This window comes from Uloborus diversus, chromosome 4 (genome assembly GCF_026930045.1).
Source record: "Uloborus diversus isolate 005 chromosome 4, Udiv.v.3.1, whole genome shotgun sequence".
NCBI classification, from domain to species: Eukaryota; Metazoa; Arthropoda; class Arachnida; order Araneae; family Uloboridae; genus Uloborus; species Uloborus diversus.
The window spans coordinates 165,614,096-165,637,557 of NC_072734.1; the positions used below are offsets into that span (position 1 = coordinate 165,614,096).

Sequence of the window (23,462 nt, forward strand, 5' to 3'; positions counted from 1 at the left end):
TCACAGTAAAGTCATCAACAGGTTGCAACAACTTATGAATGCAATTCCGTTGCGACGTCAAAAAGGGAAATTGTAGTGACATCTTCAAATTGTCAAAGTGACTGGTAAAAATTAATTGATGCCGTGAAGTCACATGAAACATGTCACGAATATGTCTTATCATGACTTCTGTGAGGTCTTCAAAGTTATGTCACTGTGACTATTGCGACATCTCAGTAACTTTCCCATGACATGTTGAGCCATCAGGGTTCAGTGAAGATTCTCACGAATAACACAAAATGTTTCTCAAGATTTCTTGTTTCAAATCAATAATTTTGGATGTTTTCAGAAATTCGAATCCTACCTGGACTAGCTTTTACTTCGGCCAGTTTCATAAGCCCAAAAGTACTCGGAAAATCTGCAACAGGAGGAGGACATTTTAAAAGACCCTCTTTTGCTAAAAACATACATGCTAGAATATCACTGGATGAAGGCAATTCAAATTTGCATTTCGTTCAGGTGGAAAAACTTGCGGTCAATTCATGTCTAAACGACGTCCATTGAGGCAGTGAGAAACAAAAGGATGTAAATGGACATTTTCAAGTTTTGAGTGAAACGCGTTTAAAAGTAACATCCTAGGTAGGCTTTCATTGATTTTTTTCCCCTAAATCATGCTGTATAGCAGCAACTACCAGGGCCACTAGTACCATCTTTTGTACCAAGACAGAAGAGAGGTTCACCTACCATGTGTACTGGTTATCTCCATTTTTTTTGGTTTTCCACTTACATCCCTTTGCTTCTCACTGCCTCAATGGTCAGTGGCAAAACTAGAGATAGTAGTTTGCCGATCTTTACCAAATGCAAGATAGTTTTTTTTTTCTTGCATATAAATCATGCATCGGAAGAGTCCTCCAAGTATTTTCCTGTGATTGAGCAAACTTTTACAGCATTCACAGCATTAATCTTCCCCTTTCAGCTACCCCGGAGAGCTTGACCGATGAGCAGCTCGTTCTCCCCAAATTAGCCGATTTCTTGGACGTCCCCGTGCGGCCGGACCTCGATGAAATCCGGGCCTGTATGCCCCCCGGCGCCATGACAGTTTCCATGTCGGCAGACGACCTCTCGTCCCCGAGCGCCTTCCACCGGGCCAGACCGGGCGCCAAGGGCCAGGAGATGCCCCGGATCCGGCCGCTCCAGCATGCCAACCACCGATACAGCACCGAGGACGTCCGGTACACCAGAAGAATCCGGGAGCACAGCATCGAAAAAGGACTGCTACTGTCCAGGGAAAACGTGGACGTGGTCAACGAGGATTACAGGCAGGTGACGAGAGGAGGGAGTTTTAACAGGTAATGACACATTTCTGTCTGGAACTGTGTTTTGGTCATAGAGAAATTTGCATCTACTCAAAATCATCGCCCTCCCCCTCCCCCCCCCCCAAAAAAAAAAAAACCTCTTCTATATTGAACTGATTCCAACGAATTTCAAATATTTTTTGTTTGAACTTTTAAGAACAATTTCGATTTCAGAAATTCATGACATTGGTACAAACTAGCATTGTGCGCATGACGGTAAAAACCTAATGAATGATATGTAGTTGTTTCATTCAGATAACAGTTGTTATAAATGTTTTAGGTTAAATTTTTTCATATTTTCTGGTTGAGTTATCAGAATAAGAAAATTATCAAAGTAGGCTAAAACACTTGGTACAGCCTCGAAACTTTCTGGATACCTTTTCAAGAAAAAAAAAAACCGTTATGAGCACGAAAATGTCCCTTGGCCAATCTAATTAATTTATATCACACAAATTAGTGTATTAAAAGTGCAGTATTTACTGCTTTTTACGTCCAACGGTGCTTGAAAGAACTCAAAAGTCAATCCATGTTAAGTGATTTAGTAGTCCCCTCCGACCAACGCCGATTTTTATGAAATTTCATAGTGATGTAACCATGCCACTGAAACTAATATTTGCAATTTTCAGCTTTGAATTCCAAATGGGGATGATCAGGAGTCTTTCAAAATAAAGACTCAAAAATGGCACAGCAGCTTTGTGAAACGAACTGTTATGTTTAAGCTAAGTTACAGAATTTTTTTATTACATTGAAGATCTCAAAATTTAAAAGCGAAAAATACCTTTTGTTTTTACCATTTTAATGAATTTAAGATTACTAGCTTTTAAAATACACCGCCAGCTCAGTTATTCCCTCATCAGCCCGAAATAGGAATCACATGAGCTGAAGGCGAAAAATCTCTTAAGGGAGCCAAGAGAGCCAAACAAACTGGTAGCTAATGCAGAATTAGCAAACCAGATGAGCGACCGCAGCAATGGTGCGGTTCAACTCAAAGATTGATGTCAAAGCCATGGTATTTTGTAGTAAGTTACCGCCCTAAAGCCAGGGCTAAGGCAGAAATACTTAAAATACACCGGCAGCTCAGTTATTCCATCCAAGGACTGCAGTTTCGTGCTTTTTAGCACTCATCAACCCGGAATAGGAATCACATGAGCTGGAGGCGAAAAACCTTTTAAGGGAGCCAAGAGAGCCAAACAAACTGGTAGCTAATGCAGAATTAGCAAACCAGATGAGCGACCGCAGCAATGGTGCGGTTCAACTCAAAGATTGATGAAAAAGCCATGGTATTTTGTAGTAAGTTACCGCCCTAAAGCCAGGGCTAGGGCAGAAATACTTAAAGTACACCGCCAGCTCAGTTAACTGAGCGGTAACTTACTACAAAATACTAGCTTTTGTTTAAACTCTTGGCAAAGCTCGGTGAGGAATTTCTTTTCGGGATTTTAGTTGCCATAAATCCTGAAGCTTTTGAATCAGTTTCTGACAAAACTGATTCAAAAGCTTGTACTTCCAAAAAAAAAAAAAAAAAAAAGCTGCTGTTAATGTGTTTCTGTTGGAGAACTTAAATATTAAAAAGTACTATCAGTCAAAGTGGCTAACAAAATCATCTTCACATCAAAAAGAACCTGGTTTTCAATGCGCTCTAACTCAAATTTGCTACAATCCATTTTCTTTTTTTAGCACCAATAGAAAGAGCAGATGTTCCCATAACATTATTACAATGTTTTATGAAGGACTATCAGAAAATGATTGGAAAAGTGTTTAATATACAATATTTTTTTTTCACTCGCATCACGTTTGGTGATTATGAAATAACTTTATTAGTAGTTGTTTCTATAAGCAATATTTTTAATAACTTTGTGGGCTAGCTTTTTGAACTAAATTTAAATGCAGTGTAAAATTTAATGGAAATTACTGTCATTATAAAAGTTTCGAATACACCCAAACCTGTTTTTGTGTTGTGGATAGGGACCACATAAAAAAATCGCATAAAAAATCGTTCGTTTTCAAGGTAACTTTGTCAATTGAGTCTTAATCGGATTGAAATTTTCATTCACAGCACACACACACGCAAAAAAAAAAAAAAGAAAAAAAAAGAAAAGGAAAAGAAAGAAAAAAAAATCGCACAAAAAAATACCGCACAAAAACAGGTTTGGTTGTATTACGATTCGAAGCTATGCTAAAAATTTCCTAATTTTAAAATTGATAACGGTTTAAAGGTTTGCTAAGAGATGGCAGCACAGCTCGGGAAGTTGAGCGGTGAAACTATTTTTCGTTACTCTTCAGCTATTAGCTATCATCTTTGATTTGATTCTATAATAGTACAATAATGTTGCCTCCAATATCAACCGAATTGATGTATTGCCACATTTTTTAGGCCTAATTGCCTTGAATAATTTCGTGAAATTGAAATTTAGTTTAATCGGAACTTCATTCCGTTTTAACGATTATTGAAGTATATAATCCATTTAACAGATGGTGGATACAAAATAAGAATATTTTCAAATGATTTTTTTTTTTTTTTGAGAAGAATGCTAAATAATTCAAATTAATTCCCTTCTGAAATTCAATAAAAGAGATCTGCAGCAATGCTCAAAAGCAGGGCTTAATTTGCGTGAGAGTTCACGGCAGCTCAGCTCCTGCTATTGTTTTCAATTTTATTTGAGTTCTTAACAAACAAAATTCAAAGGTCTTTCACATTTATAATAGGTTCTGATAATTACAAAAGCTCAAGCATTTCTTGTGTTAAATATTAAACCCTGCTCGGAAGACAAAATGAAAGAAAGTTTTCTGTGTGAGAAAAAATAAATATTTCATTTAGATAGAATAAGAGGCCCAAAATCTAAAGAAATAGTGATTTACAAAAAAAACCCAAAAGCGAGAAGTATAGTTGGGGAAAACCTAACCTGGCAGCGTCGTATTGCTGTGCTTAGGATCTGCCTATCTTTCATAATGCTGCCAGGTTAGGTTTGCCTCAATTATAGCCAACTTTTTTTAGGCAATTGTGTAGCATGTGTGGAATTTTGAACATTTATACATGTATTTATCCTTCACCTGAAGGTGTTTTTATGGTGCGGAAGTCGAGACAGAAATTTTATTTGAACACTTTTCTGTGCTTCAGTTTTTTATTAAAGCAACATTATAATAAGATTTTTTTTTAAATTATTTTTAGACGATTATTCGTCTAATATTTTTTATCGTGTCATTCACGGGTCATTCTATATTAAATCCACAGGCGGGCCGTTCCGTACATTTTTGATTTTGATGAAATTTGGAAGGTAATATGAGGCAGTGTGAAGTAAAGGGCAGCAAGTGGACATTTTCAAGTTTTGAGTAAAACGCGTTTAAAAATTAGCTCCTAGGTAGGCTTTCATTGATTTTTTTTCTAAATCATGCTGTATAGCAGCAACTACCAGTGCTACTAGTACCATCAGTTGCCCCAAGCCGGAGGAGAGGTTCACCTACCATGTGTACTGATTGTTTCCAAATTTTTAATTTTGCCACTTACATCCCTTTGCTTCTCACTCCCTCATATGCACCAATATTCTTTACTCCCAAAACTAAACGACGCGAAAGTTTTCTGAAAACTTGCTTATTTTATATGGAATGACTCTTAAATGAGCATGAATTACTTTTGATTTTGGAGTAGAGGGAATTAGCAGAAGAAAGTTCCTAAGAAGTGTCTTCAAAAAATTGCAGATAATACATTTGAAAAAAATAGTTTTAAAATGAAAAAGTGCTCTGATGAGCACAATTTTCTCCAAACTAATTAAAATAAAATTCATGATTCATTCCGTATAAATTCCGATTCATCGGAGTGGGGAACTCTCTTAACTTGCCCAAAGATAGTTCAAAACTTTGAAAAAAAAAAACAAAAAAATCTCGAATGATTTGCGGTGGATGAATTTTGGATGCACCAGTTTGGGCGTAACTTCGCAATGTAACGGATCCGGTGCGACTTCCACTTTCTTGAAAGGACGACACAGTTCTTGATACAAACACAGGAGCTTTATTTACACTATGTACAAGAGAAATCGTTAACAACTGCTAAATTAATCATCAGCAATTAAGCAAATATCACTCAACACCGTAAACTCAACGGTTACAGACGTATTTACTTCCAAATACGAAAACAACACAGCGAAATGCCTAGCAATAAACAGAGCTAATCCACTCTCAGTACAAATTCTCAATCGAAACTAACCCTTTATCATGCATAACGGCTTTTTATATACACCGAAAGAGATCTCTCAACTATTCCAGAAAATGCTACACCGTCCCACACTTTCTTATTTCTTTTCTTTCACAAATCTTATCAATGAAAAAATAGGGTACCATATACTTCAGCCGAATGTATAGAGGCTGTATATTCATTACGGGAAACTATTTACAGGTTACGGTACTACAATAATTACTATTTACAGAATTTGTAACAGCACTTATTGTCAAGACTGATTGTTATCAAAGTTGAATTTAAACCTATATCGCTCTTGGAGGCAGAATTGATACCTGCCATCACCTTTTCCTTAAAAAAAGAATCAAACCTAACTTGCCTTTGAAATTTCTATCATAAGATCTAGTAAAAAAATTTAAAAAATGCTGCTGCATTGTTTTCCAGAGCAATAAAAATATGTAAGAAAAAAAATTGACCTTCCTTAAAAGTTTGTCTTCCTCAGCAGCTGTATTCTTTGCTGTACTAAACTCAACGTTGATTATTATGTTCTTTTTTTTTTTTGTTCCGTGACGAGATATGATGTTAGACAATTACGGTTAGGATCTAAGAAAGTGGTACAGGGGGGGGGGGGGTGTTTATTGGGGGTTGGGGAACTTTCTCCTATTCAAAAAGAGCAATAATAGTGCAGAGTTGTTTTCCATTTATTTATTTTTTTCTGAGATTTTTTTTCATTCATCATTCTTTCAGCGAATTAATATAACATTCTTTTACACTGCAGTATAAAATCCTCTTCTTCGATTGCAACATTCATATTTAACTCATTTCTTACAGCTTTTCTACAAATCTTACTAAGATATAATCACATTCATGAGTTTAATTTCGGTCGTATATATAGAAATTTTTCTATTTTAATGGCGATTTTCGAGAAGACATGGAGATTTCAAGGTAATTTGGGTACAGCACCAAAGTGTCACTTGAAGAGCGTGTTTTGAGTGAAACTTTATCTATTCAAAGCGAAAGATAAATTTTGAATGTTAAAAAAAAAAAAAAAAAAAAAAAAAAAATTCTTGGTAAGATGACATTTTTCTTTTTCTATTAAACAAGAAATGCTCTTGACAATTTAACGCAGCAGTTTTTCTCGGCGCTATTCTTGTCACCACAGATTAAAGTAAATATTTTTTTAACCTTACAAAACATATTTTTCTTTTAAGTCAACTACACAATAGAATAGTGTTTTTTCTTTCTTTCTTTCTTTTTTTTTTTTTTTTTTTTTGTAAAAAGTTTCAAAATAAAAGATAAAATTCAATGCACAAATAATAGTTTTTTAGGGCAGGGATTTTTTTTTAAACAATAAATGTGTTAAGTATTTTAACTCAGCTATTTTTAATTTATAATCATGCCGTATTTCCTCAATAAAAATGAAATATTTACAACTATAAAAACATAAGTTAGATAAATATCTTTTTGCATGAAAAGCAAAATAAGGACGTGAATGTAACGTGAAATAGCAGAAATTGGAGATTACTGTAGACATGTGTTTAGGCGTTATAAGGAACGCCTTCTTCATTGCAAAAAAAATGGACTTATGGATGAAAAGACATACGACAAAAGCCAAGAGCCAGGTAAACAGGCATCTTAAAAGGTAAAAATAGCGGATTAACCAAACACCAATGAGAAAAATTATAAACCAATAAAGAGCCATTAGGAATGCATTGGTGTTTGGTTAATCCACTAATTTTACCTTTTAAGCTGCTTACTTATCTGGCTCTTGTCTTTCGTCGGATGTCTTTTCATCCATAAGTTAATTTTTTTGCACTGAAAAAGGCGTTCCTTGCAACGGCGAAACATGTGTCTGCAGTAACCCGCAATTTGTGCTCTTTGAAGTTGTTATTTCTTATTTTACTTTAAAAAAGGTCACAACATTTCGGATATTTGTCATGAAAACTTTAACAACCAGTGTATGACTTCTTTAGCTGGTGGAATCATATCTCATTCTCAAACCTCAAAATAGGTCTAAATTTTAACAGAGGTGCCCATCCTCCCTAAGGGCAAGGGCACACACCCCTCAATATCGTGAAGGACCCCTCCCAAAGAAACCCCCCCCCCCCAAGAAATGAGAAAAATACCTCTCAACCTCCCTAATAATTTCAATGACGCAGTCTGCGCCATGACCCCACTTCCCTAGGTGGGCACCCCTGGTTTTAAGAAATAACTAAGAAAACGAATAAAAATAGCCTTGAGATAGTATACATCACACGCACATTTTCTATTGAGTTTTTTTCTCTCCTCTTACAAAAGCCCTGTGTTTCCGTCCGTTTCTATAGAAACTAACGACCCAAACTAGGAGCTTTTATTCAATTTAGTTGATGTCTCTAGTGGAAGAGAAATAGAAAGTACTTAGCGGACTGCGAAGTAAACTCTAGACTATTAATGCCCTTCTGTCGCTCAAAAACAAGTTAAATGTTTTGCTTGATCTGTTAACAAAATGGTCATCATGGGTTTTTTCGTTTTTTGAGCAATAATGGTACTTTAGGGAAATTAAGTACCGTCCTAGGCAAGGTGTGATGCGGTTGTAATAATTCAAGAGAGAGAGGTATTTTAAAATAAAATACAATGTATGATAGTGGAAAGATATAAGACCGCATTTAATAGTGATTAGGCTCGCATAAAAAGCCTTCGAGCATCTCAATGTATTGAAGTAAATGACAAAAGCATTCTCTTAGAATAGGAAGCTTAATGAAGTTATTAGTGAATATGTTCTAAGCTTTTTTGCTAACGACTCGGCTGTTTTCTTATTAGGACAGTTTTGTCTTGTATATTTTGATTTATTTGTAGCAGTTCAATAAATTATAGATAGAGTAATATATTCTGATAGTTGAAAGTAACTTGCTTTAAAAAATGAAATAAAATTATGCTATTGCTACATTTTTAATCTATCGTTTGCTAAATTTTCCTTTTGTTTAATCACATGCTGTTTGCAATTCAAATAAACTATAGGAGGCGCGGCAGTCTCAGGCTAATGGCCGCTGAAAGAGGTAACCTAAAGATCAACCCACGCACGTAGAATGTGAGCTGTCCAATGAGACATTTGCATTGTCCAATCAAAATTGAAATGTTTTCACCTCTTTTACTAATTTCATAAATCATTACAACGTGGCGTATTGAAGCTCTACTACAGCGAATTTTATTACCATGTACTGGTAGCAAAGAATATTGTCTTTTTGTTTTTAGCACACGGATGACAAAAATAAATGGAATTAAAAAAAAAATGCCCTTAATAAAAAAAACAAACAAACATTTTCTTCGTATTTATTTGAATTGAAGTTAAAAATAGTAATCAATCCTAACTAATACCCTTCAATATCTCTTGCTTCTGTGAGTAGTTGCACTACAGATTTAAAGTAACAATAATAGTCATAAAACATAAGTATATTATAGTTTATAAGTTTTAAAAGTATATAACCCTCTGCCAGTGATATTTAATAACTTTATGCTTTTTTAGAAACACTGGCATAATTTCTTTTCAAATGTTTATATTTATTGTGCTATGGCATTATTTTTTCGTTAAACTTTCAAGTGTCGATTTCATAAGTGATTTAACTTATATCAGGGGTGCCACAAGACTGCGCTATTGAAATTTTTAGGGGGGTTGTTTTGAGGGGTAATTTTCTCATATTGAGGGTTGTGCGCCCTTGCCCTTAGGGAGGTGGGCACCCCTGCTTATGGCATCGTTGTATTGTTGGTGTGCGCGAAAATCTTATGCCGCGGGTAACCATTTTGCAGTTTTACTTTTTCAAAAATATTTCCCGGAACAATTTTTCCAACATTTGCATACATTCTGCTGTTATTAAAATTTAAGAATTGTTTCGTGTATTAGATAAATTTTACAAAATTACTTCTTATTCTGTAAGAACGTACTATATATTAAATTCATGCTGCATAATGAATTCTATTTGGTTTCGTATGTGTTCTAAAAAAATGAAAAGAGACGAATGAAAGAAAGAAAAAATCTTTCACATTGGAAACTTTATTCAGACTTCAAGGCTTCATTTTTCTTCCCTTAGGCGGCAGAAGCGAGGAACGTCTAAAGAACGTGGAGGGACCCAACTACCAACGTGGGCAGAGACTCGAACGACACGTCTGAGGAGGAGTCGGGCTCTCGGGGAACATACTAATACAAATGTTCCACAAAGGGTGAGTTTCGTGTTTAAGTAAGGTTTAGATTTTGCATAAATGACTAGTTATGGGCATGTTTAAGTTTTTTTGTTATTAAAAAAAACGGATACAAATGTTACAGTTCTAGTTTGTTTAAAAAAAAGAAAAAAAAAACTGTTTTTAACGGCGTGTAGAACTTAGAAATTGCATGAGTGATATTTTCATTAATTTTCAATTGAGGCAGTGAGAAGCTAAGCGATGTAAGTCCCAAAATTGATAATTTGCAGATAACCATTAAAAATAGTAGGTGAACCTCTCCCCTCTCTTGGGGCAAGAGATAGTACTAGTAGCCCTGGTAGGCGCTGCTATGCAGCATGATTTAGAAAACTTTTCAATGGAAGTCTTCCTAGGGCCACAACTTAGTACCCGCTTTGCTCAAAACTTGAAAATGTTCACTTTTATCCCTTTGCTTCTCAATGAATCAATTATAGTTTGTGTACATTTTTTGAAATAAATTGGACTGCATTGGCTTGACCAGTTGTGGTCTTACTCTCTTAGTTACTGTCTCATAACTAATTTATTTGCACGTAGTTATTTTAAATCATATTCCAGACGAGGAAATCTTCGAAAAAATCCGAAACAATCAAAGACACCCGGCCGCGTCCGGAACCGGACGCAGAAGATGAAGCGGAAGAAATGGAACCGGGAAAGGTGCTGATGGAACGAATCCGTGCCAATTCACGGTGCTTGAAAGCCCAGCTGTCTTCACATCATTCGAGGAGGACCGTGGCAGACACTGGAACGGCAGCAAAAGATCATCTGTCCAGGGAAAGAAGGCACGAGAGTCGGAATGGAAAAAGTAAGCAATTGAACAAGTTCTGAAACATCAATATAATAATCACATGTGCAGTAAGGTGGTTCAAAAATACATGTAAAAAAAAAAAAAGTTTCTCCCAGATAACGGGACACCCCTCAATATTTTTAGAGTTGTGGATAATAATATACTGGAAGCATTTTAGCTTCCTATTTCAACCGAGAGAGGGCGCTCAACCCCCTTTTCCAAACTTCATTAGTACGGAGAGGGGGCTTAAAAAATACATCGAACTGAAAAAACAATGCTACATATTATAATACACACTAGAAATATGCATATACATTGCAATAAAATAATTACTTACAAAAGAACAGCTGAAGAAATTAAATGTTTCTAAACTTGTGGCATTTCCTATGATATTTTCTATGAATGTTAAATTAAGGGGTCATTGAGCACTGTCTTAAAATTTGAGTAAGAAGCTAAAACTTTTACAGCATAATACCATTAGTAAGTGTAAAAAAATAGGGGGTGTCCTGGACACTAGCTGAAAAAAAGTTTTTTTTAACCACCCTAGTGTATAGGATGTCCTAAAAGTCCTTGACGCATTTAAAAAAAAATAAAGAAAAATAACCAACTGTCGTGTGAATATGTGGTTTCCGTCATGATACATCACAAGTAAAAGAATTTTTTATGACATTGTAAAAAAAAAGTAGAGATAAAAGGGGGAAAAATTAATAAAAATGAAAATTTAAACAAAAAAGTAATTACAGTAAGACCCTTCTTGACGGAAACCCCTCTTAAGCGGACAATTTTTACTTCCTCGATTCCAAGGCAAATAACATTATTAAACCCCTGTTCTGTGAACACCCTTCTATTGCGGCCAAAAAGATTTGTCCTGTTAGTGTCCGTATTGGAGGGGTTTTACTGTAAGTAAGATCGCAGTATCGTCACCGTAAGAAAAAAAAAAGTCAGGAGAAGTGTTTAATCATTTTATTGAACAGAAAGCAATAGCTTTCATTGCCAGAGTTCAATGTGTGCACCGTATGTTGCTCGAACCACATTTAAATGGCACGGCACTCAAGTTCATCCCATGTCCACAAAAAGGTACGTATTTTAAGCTCTAGTAATGAAAGGTATTGCTCTCTGTTTAATAAAATGATTAAATATCTCACATGGCATTTAGTCTTCTTACTGTGACGATGTAGCGATTATTTATAATTACACTTTTTTCTTTTTTCATTTCGGTTTCATAGAAAGTGCTTAAACCTGTTAAGTATAATGGCACCTACCGCATATTCATACGACAATTTGTTGCTTACCTGTGAATTTTCAAAGTGTGTTGAAATTCGTAATTATAACCTCTATTTTATAAAATATTGGTTTTAAGAAGAAAGTCGAAGAATATGAAAATAAATTCCGTATAACTTATAAATTAAATAAAAACGCGTGACTTTAATATTTATTCATCATGGAAAACCTGGACAAGAGTGCATAGAGATGTAAAAGAAAAAAAAAACATCTTGTACTACAGTAACACTTTGTTAGAATAGGTTAATTCAATGTCACACAACAGGAATCAATCCATCAGTGATCGAAAGTTTCATTAATTTTCAAAATTAATGAAAATCGGCAAAAACATAAACTAAAGAAAATTAATCATGAAATTTTAAATTTCTATTATTCTTCCCATAACTACCTATTATGGCTAGGGAAATAAAAAGAAACAATCTTGTCATTAGAATAAGTTCTTATTCTAAAAAAAAATGTCTAACGATGCTTTTATATCAATTCTGTAATGTTACATGTAATTTTATTTAAAATAAAAAAAGAAATTTTTATGAGGTCAATAATTTATTCCGGCAGTGTATTACGCCGTAGGTTGAGCACCACGGGTGTAAACATATCGCAGGAAGAATACGATCTAGCGCGATTACGAGTGAGTATTACGATCTACTGCGTAAATATCACACTAACACCCGGCTGTCGGCTATGGTATTATTAACTAGTGGTACCCGCTCGGCTTTGCCCGTAGTAGATAATTAAACGGTCATTCGGTTCGCCTGTATATTTACAAATAATGGATGATGAATTTCTCGCCAATTCGCTATGTGCATTCGCTCTCCCATTCCACGTCATGATAATTTCGTAATTTACCCGTTCATCTTATGATAATTTTTCTCCGGAAAATGTTCTTAAAATTGAAATAGAAAAAGAACAAAATCGTATTTTCAAAAAATCGCTTCGAGGTGCACACCCTCATGCTGCAAACTAACTTTGTACAAGTTTCATGAAAATCGGCCGAAAGGTCTAGGCGCTATGCGCGTCACAGAGATCCAGACATCCAGACAGAGAGACTTTCAGCTTTATTATAAGTAAAGATAAAGAAGCCAAATTGCAGATCAATATTTTGCTAGAAAATGAAAGCGTTACTAACATGCAATTTTGAGAGCACTTCCTCTGACTTCTCTCTAAAAGTGCTAGCGTCACTTGCGCGTTGCACGTGTTCTCTGTTGTGGTATGAGCATTTAGTTTCCTGCAGAATTATTTGTTTAACCACCGTTGCCGTTGTAAAAAACCCTTGTTTCAACCAACCCCAATCTCCTTTACGAGCGAAGCAAAGCTTATTTCACTATTCAGCTTAAAAACTACACAATAATCAAATAAAGAACCGTAAGAAACACAAAATTTGCATTTAAGTATCCTTAGCTTTCTTAATGTATTTGAACCTTAATAAATTTAGTTGCAGAGCGATTCTCGAAAAAAATGTCCCGTGCGTAACGCTAAGTTTTTATTTTTTCCAGCTAACCAAAGCCTTCAAAAAATAATGCTGTTGGGGAATAATACATGCCTTAATATACAATTAAAACATAACAGTTAATCCTATATTTAATTAATAGTTACTTGAATAAAATAAAAAACTTAGCGTTACGCACAGGACAATTTTTTGAGAATCGCCCTTCAGCATTTCCTTGCTAGCATTTTGTTTGAATCTCTACCATGATAATGAATAACTTATTTAAGAAATACTTACAAAAATTTATACATTTCATGGTTAGTCCTATGCATTGTAGCCGATAACATCATCGATACTGTTCAGATGCACATCTAATTTGTTTCTACGTTTTGTACAAATCAGACTTTTCTAACGAAACTCCTTTTTTTTTCAGTTCCTAATGGTGTCTATACGGTCCACACAAGAAAATATCTACGAGGAGGAACGGCTGGTTTCGAAGACACTGGTGGCTCCGAAAACGGTTTGGCTGAAATTGAAAGCACTACAGTTAAATTACTAGATGAAAAAGGAAGAGAGGTTTCGAACACTGGAGCTGAACCATTTGCAAAAGAGACTAGCTCTGAAGAACCAGATATAGTTCATCATCATACACTAGATGTTGATGGCCAAGAGGGTAGGACAGAAGAATATGGTAATTAATAGCATGATTGCAAAGCTTTTTTTTATATCCTGCTTCAAGTAAAATAAGCAATTGTTTTAAAATCAAGGCCATATTAAAGTTTGTGTTTATTCGAATTGTACTACGAAAAAAAAATATTGTAATATATTGGAGTGAAATACAACATTCTAGAGACTTAGTGGACTTTGAATTTAAAGTTTTCGATATAAAAACTTAGAGATTAAGTTTTAAAAGATGCCCGTTCAACCTAATTAATCTTTGGCGAATTGCAAAAGTAATAATGTACGTGACAAAGTGATTTTTTTCCCTTTTTCCTGGTTTTTAAAAATTATCTTAAGAACTTTTGAGATCTAATAACATTTCCAACAGGTTTTCACCCTTTCCTTATCACAGCTTTGTTCCCAAATAAATTGGGTTTTTTTTATTTAAAATAGTAAAAGATAAATATAACTTCTTTTAATCAAAAGAAATGTTGTAATGAAGCAATAATTTAAAAAAAAAAAAAAATTCGAAACAAAAGTTCGGTTATGGCCCTAAATCGAAGGAGATTTTACCAAGCATATTTTTTGAGAAATTTATATTTTCAAATTTTCAATCAAGTTTGATTTCAATCGTATATTCTATTAATTTTTGTCGAAATAGACTATTTACATTGAGGGAGATTTATTACATCTTATAAACCAAAACGTCATGTTTTTATTTATGATGTTCTCAATAACTACTATAAAAATGAGCAATGAGATTATAAAATTTTTTGGTAATACTAATTTCATTTTTCAAGTAAAACTGAAGTAGTAATGATAATAGTTTTCTTTCTAGCAAAAAAAAAAAAAAAAGTAAGTAATGGAAAATATTTTTTTGGATGCAAAATTTGGGGGTGTTTCAACCCTATAAACCACCCCCTTGCATATGACCCTGAGACCCTGATACAATTATAATCAAGATTCTATAACTTGAACTTCTTTTCAAACACTTATTTGAGTGTACGTCACGGTTAGTTTTAAAACTTATAATTTAAATCCATTTACAAAGATTCTGTCAAGAGTCGTCTTTGTTAAAAAGTGATATAGGTGACGTCAGAAACGTTTATTTTGTTCCACATTTCCATGTTTCTCAGATGGAGTTTTCGAAGTAACAAGGAGACATAGCGGTTATGTTTTATCAATTGAAAATGTGAAAAAAGGAAAAACAAGCAAGTATTTTACTTAATTAATTTTTGCTGAAATAAGAGATATAGGTAGTTAATATTTTTCTTTCCAGAATTCATAATGTTAGAAATACAAACCAAGTATTTTATTAATAGTTCAAGCTATAATTAATTAATTATTACATAAAAAAAGCGAAAAATATGTAAACAAATAATGGTTGCCCAATTGAAAATTCTTTTGAACTTAGTTAAGCAATAACATTTTTTTTTTTTATTTTCACTAAGCTTGTGAAGTTGTAATAAAAGTCGATCGGTCTTTTTCTTTTGTTTTGCCATCATAAAGTTCTACATAATTAGGAGAAAGTGCTAGATACATTTAGAAAATGTGTCAAGCCTGCGAATAAAGTAACTAGAACTGATAGAAATAAATCGCATTCCTTAATGGAAGAATTAATGGGTTAACAGTTCTCTTTATTTTTTGCCATCATGAATATTACTTAAGTTAATTATTATGAAGACCTAGAAACTTACCATATGACATTTTTTTTGTTATGTGATTAAAATAGAAACCCTCGATAACATTTGACTACTAAAAGGAATACTATGTTGTAAACGTTCGTTCTACACAGAAAGACAGCAATTAACGTATAATTATTTCATAAAAGTTGAATTATACTGATACAATACTCAATCTTTGTGCAAATAGTTTCCAAAATATTTCCTCATATTTCTTGTATTTTAACTTATTTAAAGTCGATATTTCTTATTTCTCAGAAAACTCTTATCTAAGGGACTTTAAAAAAATTCCTTTTCAATATTCAGCATTTACAATTCATTGTTACAAACAGTAGTTTCTTATACATAAAATCATGATGTACTTGTGCTTTCTGTTATAACTTCAAAATTGTTTATTATTATTTTTTTGTGATGTTTTACATTTGCTTTATCGTTGGAAGCAATTCTCTATCTACGTCTGCGCATTTTAAGCATCTTTATCTTGGTGTGTCTAAAAGATGTGAAAAATAAAAACCTTTACAGATTAAATCCGTTAAAATCATGCTGCAAACTGTTTTAAAATAAGGAGTTTAGAATGTAACTTATAGCACGTAGGTTATTAATGAAAATTCTTTACTGTCATTCATAACTTTTAAGGGCTAGTATAAAGTAATTAAACTAACCCTGCTTAGTTTATAATATTAATTTTCATACTGTCATAATTTACTATTAGTGGTTTAAAATAGGTGTAATTTACAACACACAGATTATGAATGACATTAGTTGATGGTTTAAACTAATGAACAGTTAACTTATAACCTATAAGCGCTAATATAACATATTTAGTAATTTTTTATATTATATGAAGCAGTGAGAAGCAAAGGGATGTAAGTTTACATTTTTAAGTTTTGAGTAAAACGCGTTTAAAGATAGCATCCTAGGTAGGCTTTCATTGACATTTTTTTTCTAAATCATGCTGTATATCAGCAACTATAGCGGCTACTAGTACCCTCTCTTGCCCCAAGACAGAGGAGAGGTTCACCTACCATGTGCACTGGTTGTCTCCAAATTTTTAATTTTTCCACTTACACCTTTTTGCTTCTCACTGCTTCATATGTACTTGTTTTTTTTTTCCAAATATGATTATGTAACATTACTTTTCGTGTGATAATATTTTATCTTCTTACTACTATTATATATGCGAAAGTTTGTCTGTATGGATGTATGGATGTTTGTTACTCTTTCACGCAAAAACTACTGAACGGATTTTTATGAAACTTTACAATAATATAGCATATGCATCAGAATAACACATAGGATAGTTTTCGTCCCGTTATGGGGGGCAAAACAACCTTAGGGGGGCAATAAAATACAATTTTCGTATAAATTCTCTAATATAGGGATGAAAAAATACTTGCACATATTTACATTATATGTCCATCGAAAGCTCTGATTTTTCTGCCGAAGATGGCACCTATTCGAAATTTCTTAGTAGAATAAAAAACGAGTTATGAGCTTTTTAGTTCCATGTTCGAAGGCTTTCCTCAACTCAATACAGTATTTAGTGTATCATCTCAACTCCCTGTCGATAGCGACAATTGTTGTATTGTTGGCTATCTTTTCTTTTCGTGACTGTTCAAAGCTTTTCTCAAGTCAAATCTTGAAGTAAGTTTTTTGCACAAGATTGGCAAATAATACATGATTTGGCTGATCATTTTCCATTTAAACGGAACTTTAATGTAATTAATGGTTTTTATTATTATTTATGCTGATTGAACACTTACTCATTATCTAATCAATCAGCAGATCGCCAAAAATTTTGCAGAAAGATTTCCGTAGCTGATGCATTTGGCAGTTTTTTTCAACGTCGCTGTTTTTGAAGCCGAAGACTACGTAATAATGTTTGTCAGCTTTCACCATGTAAACAAAATATCTTCAATCAAAGAATCTTTAAAAACTTTTTTTACTGTAAAATAATCCAGCAACTAAATTAGGCAAATCCATCAACAGCACAAAAACTTCCATTAATTTTCCTTTTTGCACAATGTCAAACAATCGCCAAATTTTACTACTTATTTTGGAAACATTTCGGATGAAACTCTTTAGCGCCATTTTATGGTGACCAAAAGTATCTCAGCACCTGGCGATAATATCTCAACGAAAATTAATATCATATCGGTTTACAAAGTACGGAAAGAAGGGGGGGAGCATCATCAAAGGTATCCCAAAACGATTCAAGCAAATTCGGTAAAATCGCACTTAGAGCCCACAATAATTGAAATTTCCCAAAATAACTAAAGCAAGTATAAGGGGATTACGAGCGCGACTACATTTTTTTTAAAACTTCGTACTTCAATAGCCATACAGAGAAGGTTTTAGACTCCACGTTTAAAAAAAAGTATCAAGAGATTAATCTTTTTAAACACGAGAAGATTAATTTCATGTTTTGGAAATTTGTATATGCTTAAATATAGTGCTTTCGTTTCTAAATCAATACTACTTTGTTCTTTATACTTATTGCTATTTTAGTTTTATGGGTAAGGAAGAAACTCCATTTTAAATCACGTCAAAAAGATGTGTTTTAAATTCTTTCACTTAAAACAGAAAACAAAAGCAAGTAACGATTTTTTTTTCTCATAATTATTACTGACCCAGGCAACGCCGGGTATTTTTGCTAGTAATATATAAAAATCAATGTCCTGAGATAACATATATATATATATATATATATATCAACGCACAGCCGAAACTGCTGAAGCTTCAGACTTGAAATTTGGCAGACATGTCCGCATGATTACGAAAGTAACCACTAAGAAAGGATTTTTCGAAATCTCAATTAGTTCGGGAGAAATTAATTCGCAACTCCAACGAACTATAGGGGGCACTGAAGTCACTGCCTAATGGCGGACTTAAAAACTAGAACAAACGCACATGGTAACGAAGAAAATGCTAAAAGTGTTGTGATTTTTGTTCGTACGTATGATTTTTTCGCTTTATTCTTTTTAAATTAATTTTCAAAGTCTTGTGGATATTCTGGCCCACGTAGAAAGAAATGAGAATTCAAGAAGCATTCCTAAACGTCAAAGATTAATGCAAACTACGTAGTTCGTAGTTCTAAGCAGCTATTTCCACGATGTTGAATTCGATATTTATCAATTCTTGATAAAACTAAATAATAATTGTGGCCTGACAAGAATAACAATTAATGCTAGAAAATTCAATATGACATTACAAATTGTTATCGAAAGAAGATGATACTTTTTTGCCTTGCTTGGCTAGCGCTTATTGTTTTCCATTTGTAGCTGAGTTATTTCTCTCGAATTCCCGAATCGGTTAATTTAAAAATTTTCTGTTTCGATTTTTCTAATTTCTGAGTTACGATTTAATTGTGTCATGTTATGCAAATCATCAACGAAATTCTCACGGATATATGGTGGTAGTTTTCTTTTCAGTTGATTGACCATTATTTCTTTTCACTTATCGAATTCTGTAATCTTACTACCATTTTATTCCACTCATGATAAAAATTAAAAATGGTTTAACTAAACACGCGAAATCTCGCCAAGGCTACTTTGCTCGCACTATACTAAAACTATAACCCTAAACAAATTTGGCGAAACCTTTCAGCTGAGAATAAAAGGAATAAAGTAAATTCTTTCTCGGTTATTCATTTTGTTCTACGATAATATATTCAAGAAAATATTTTGCATACTGTCCATTCCAACTAAATGCTGCTGTAAAATATGGTAAGTTTAATTAATTTAAGATTAAAAAAAACCCATATTCTTACAAATTCATACAAAACAATAAAATTTTTTACCTTGTATAACGTTATCCAAGTTTGTTAATCCAGAATTTTCGCTTTCACCAATTATTAAGGAAATAATGAAAACTGACATTATTTTGAGAAGCTCGAGAATACTACTAAGGGACGAATTAATTTCTGTAGCTGAAAGCAAACTAAGACACATAGATTGCGTTAATAAATACTCAGAACAAACTGCCTGTGTTTACGTCAACAGACACACGTGGAACGCAACGTGGCAATGTTTTAGTTTCATTTGCAGTTTTGTAAATCACCGCAAGGTAGCGTATTCGAGCGCTGGAGTTCCGAATTAAAACCCCTTAATTTCTGCGAAATTAAAACCTGTCATTGAAATTCAAATCCCTTATTTTCGAAGGCTTTCTTCCATTCAAATCATTATTCAGTACTTCATCTCAACTTTTGGTCGTAGCGAACTATAAATTTGATATTGTTTTTGTTTCTCACGTGATTCTTCGAGGCTTTTCTCAAGTCAAATCATAATGTTTCTGTCTTTTGCTTTCGTTTTTTCAAAACTAGAAACAAAGTTTTTAAGAACATCATCACAGGCGGACTATCCTTTTGAATTTAGAAGAGTGCAGTTTCCTGTAAAAGTTTGCTTTGCAATAACCATTAATAAGTCACAAGGACAGACATTAAAAGTAGCAGGGATCGATTTAAGAGAAGACTTTTTTCACACGGCCAATGTTATGTAGCTTGCTCCAAAGTCAGTTCATCAAGCAGCTTAATAATTTTAGCACCAGAAAAAAAAACTAAAAATGTTGTATACAAAGAAGTTCTTGCTTAAACATAGGTATAACAATAAAATGCGGATGGCCTGTGTTTGCAAAGATAATCAATACTTTAAAAGGATCGTTAGTAACAGTTAAAGATCGGTTAAGGACAAGGGCATATATGTAAGGAGTCCAGGGGCCCCGGGATCCTCCCCAAATTAGAAAAAGTTATAGGTAATAAGTAATTATTATAGGGGATTTTCGAAACTAGGTGCACCAAGCACTGTTAACATCTTCTAATTCCATTACCCGAGCAATGCCGGGTACGGGAATGCTAGTATAAAATACAAGTTAATCTCTACATAGTATAAAATGAATTCTCCAAAAAGCGTCTGCTTGTTTGAACTCGCAAAACTCGAGAACTACCCGGCCGATTTCGCTGAAATTTTCACAATTTGTTCCTTTAAGTCCTGAGAGAGTTTGCAGACGAGTTCGAAAACAATTCGATCAATAGTTCTTTTTTTATTCCAATTTAGGCCCAATTTTCACATAAATTTCCGTATATGGGGGTGAAAAGTTACTCGCAATTAGTAATATTATGTATCGTTGGAAAGGAAGAATTTTCCGCGTTCTACGCAATTTGTTCCAACGCTCTAACTTAATTGCGGCGGGAGTTATTTACGTTTTTATCTCGAATTTGCTTAGGCTTAGCTGAAATTTAGGCACTACTTTCTTCATTAAATTTATCAATAAAAAGTGAAGGAATTGTCCTACAGTTTTTTTTTTTAACACCATTGAAAAGAGCTACCTTTTTTACTCCAGATCTAACTCGACCTATGGTCAGAAGTTTAACCCTCTATCTCCATTAGAAAAAAGTTACAAGCGAATTAAATGAAGTTCAAAAATCTGTTCTCTATTCAAGTTTTTAACCATTTTATTTTGTGTTTCCATGGTTACGCTTTTTAAATCCATCTTTCTCATTTTATTTTAATTTCTTAAAAGTATTTTAATATCAGTCGTCATTGCTTGGAAGGGAAATTTTGCATGATGATTTTTTTTTCTTTTATTTATGCCTGATTGTTGAATATACGTCACTTGACACAATTTTTGTTTTCGAAATAGACCGGGCAAAGCCGGGCAACGCAGCTAGTATAAAATGTTTGGATATTGTCTAAGCGTTCCATCCATGAATAAAATTTGTTGCACATCAAGAATGAATTTCATAATGATTTCAAAATTTCTTTATTGTCTTTTTTTTTTCATTAATAGACCAAAAAAAAAAAAAAGGCAAATATTATAGCTAACTTTATCAAACGGGCCATATTAATTTGTACTTCTTCAACAGTAATTTTATGGATGACACATGCTATTTCAGAGAGCTCGTTCATAAGCCTTCTAAAAGATTTTTTGAGAATATCCTTTTTCTTATACTAGAAAAAGGAACCTGTTTCCTCAGAGACATATATATCCGAGCCTCAATTGGCAAATCGATTAACTCCACTTTAAAAAAAAAAATCCTCATTTCTGCTTTAATAGTGCTTAATCAACGCTTAGCATGTGAATTTATATTCAAGTTTTGGTTCAGTACACTTCTGACCATGTGATGGCAAAAAATGTAACACGAGGGTCTATTTACTCCTATGGATAGTACCATCTTGTTCATAACATTTCTCTACTTTTTGTCTTATGGAGTTAGTCGATTCGGCAAGTGAGGAATCCCTATAACAGATGAACAGCTTCTGAATTAATTGAAATTAAGTCGCTACAAAGAATATTTCATGAGAAGATATCTCATTCAGACAAATTATTTTCTTTCAGTTTCAGAGCGACATGAAAACTTCAGTGAAGCTTTAGAAAACATTTCTGAAAATGGAAAAGAGTCTCGCGAGTCGAACGTGCAATCTGACACCGAGGCGAAGGAGGAAAACAACTCAGAAAACGACGACGCAAACATAACGACAGTAAAAAACGAAAGTTACCGGCTTTCTGATGACTCTCAAAACAGTAATTTAGAATCCAACACTCCAAACGATTTGGAGGAAGGAACCCTCGTCAACCGAAACGGGAAATTCACCATCGAGGTCGAAGTGAAAGAACTGGGCAGCAGCGAGGAAAGTAGTGGAACCCCAGCTCCATCTTCAGAACTCCACGAGCACAATTTGACTTCCTTACCTGTTGATGACACGGGTGAATTCGACAGTTACAGGGTTTATTCGGAACAGAACGCTCCCCCTGCAGACGACATATCTCAATACAACAGGAGGCCCAGCAGGTCCGACATGCCCCGGAACGATCCCTTGCGCGCGGCCAAACTTCGTCAAAAAGAAGCAAGGGGAGTCTACCTGAGGCGGATGGAACACAGGAACAGTCATTCGAACATTTCCAGATCGAATGACTACGGGTTGAACAATGTGGGTTATGTAGGAGGGGGATCTCCAGTCAGACGATACGGTACGTCGAGGAGCATATCCCAGCCAAGACGAAGTGGGCAGCGGAGGCTCGAGAAGTGGAGTTCGACAGCAGCATCTACGGGGGATCTCAGAGAGGCTGCTTGGGACTACTCCAACGACAGTAAGTAAATATTCATGCACATAATTAGTTTAAAAGCTTTTATTTTTCTGGATAGAAAGATCGAAATAATGGTATGTGTGTGTGTGTGTGACTTTTATCCTTTGACTGCTGACCTACCGATAAATTTAATTAGATTTCTTGAATAAAAATTAAATTTGGAGTTTTGTTTCAAAATTTCGATTTTTAATGTCTGTTTATAACTCATAGCAGGATTTATTTAATGGAGGCAGCAAGTCCAATCATTGGCTTAGCAAAAGCTGAGGCAAAGACCCCACGTCAAGTGGCTCAACAACAACAAATGGTTGACACGTTTTGCGTGACTAACGAGAGAAACCTGATTTCTTCCAATGCTTTGCTTTAAAATCTATCACATGACGTGGGGTCTTTGCTAAGTGAATGAAAGTCTTCACTCCCTCCATTTTATCTCTTCACAATGGTTGGGAGTGGCCTTTTTGGTATGAGTTTATGAAAAACCTCTCTATTTTTAAATTTTTTTCAGTCAATACAGTTGATTTAGGTATTAATTTGAAGCAAATATTTTTTTCTTTCAATGATAACAATACATCGTACCGCGTGTAAGGTAAAGGGGGGGGGGCATTTATCATCTAAATTTAGTTCTCATGTTTTCTCCCCCAATTGTTAGGTTTAATAAATAATCTCTCCGGAGTATCCCGTAGCATCTGCATCACGTTTTTTGACTTATCCTACCGTTTGGGAATCGAAAAAGGTTATGTATTGATCTGCCTTCCAAAGCACAGGAAAACTGATGCATACATTGACTTAAAAACTGTGTTATTTGCATTACGAACAGAATGTAAACAACTTCCTA

The 23,462-nt window shown here is 34.2% G+C and overlaps 1 protein-coding gene across 1 annotated transcript in view; it reads left to right on the forward strand.

The window, feature by feature from the left end:
• The window catches only part of LOC129221134 (uncharacterized), a 221,057-nt gene that overhangs the window by 150,960 nt on the left and 46,635 nt on the right, over positions 1-23,462 (forward strand). Inside the window, exons 6-10 of the mRNA XM_054855579.1 lie at positions 956-1,328; positions 9,567-9,707; positions 10,275-10,516; positions 13,639-13,896; positions 21,881-22,633. Of these exons, the coding sequence (XP_054711554.1) occupies positions 956-1,328; positions 9,567-9,707; positions 10,275-10,516; positions 13,639-13,896; positions 21,881-22,633 (1,767 nt within the window). The remainder of the gene's footprint in view (positions 1-955; positions 1,329-9,566; positions 9,708-10,274; positions 10,517-13,638; positions 13,897-21,880; positions 22,634-23,462) is intronic.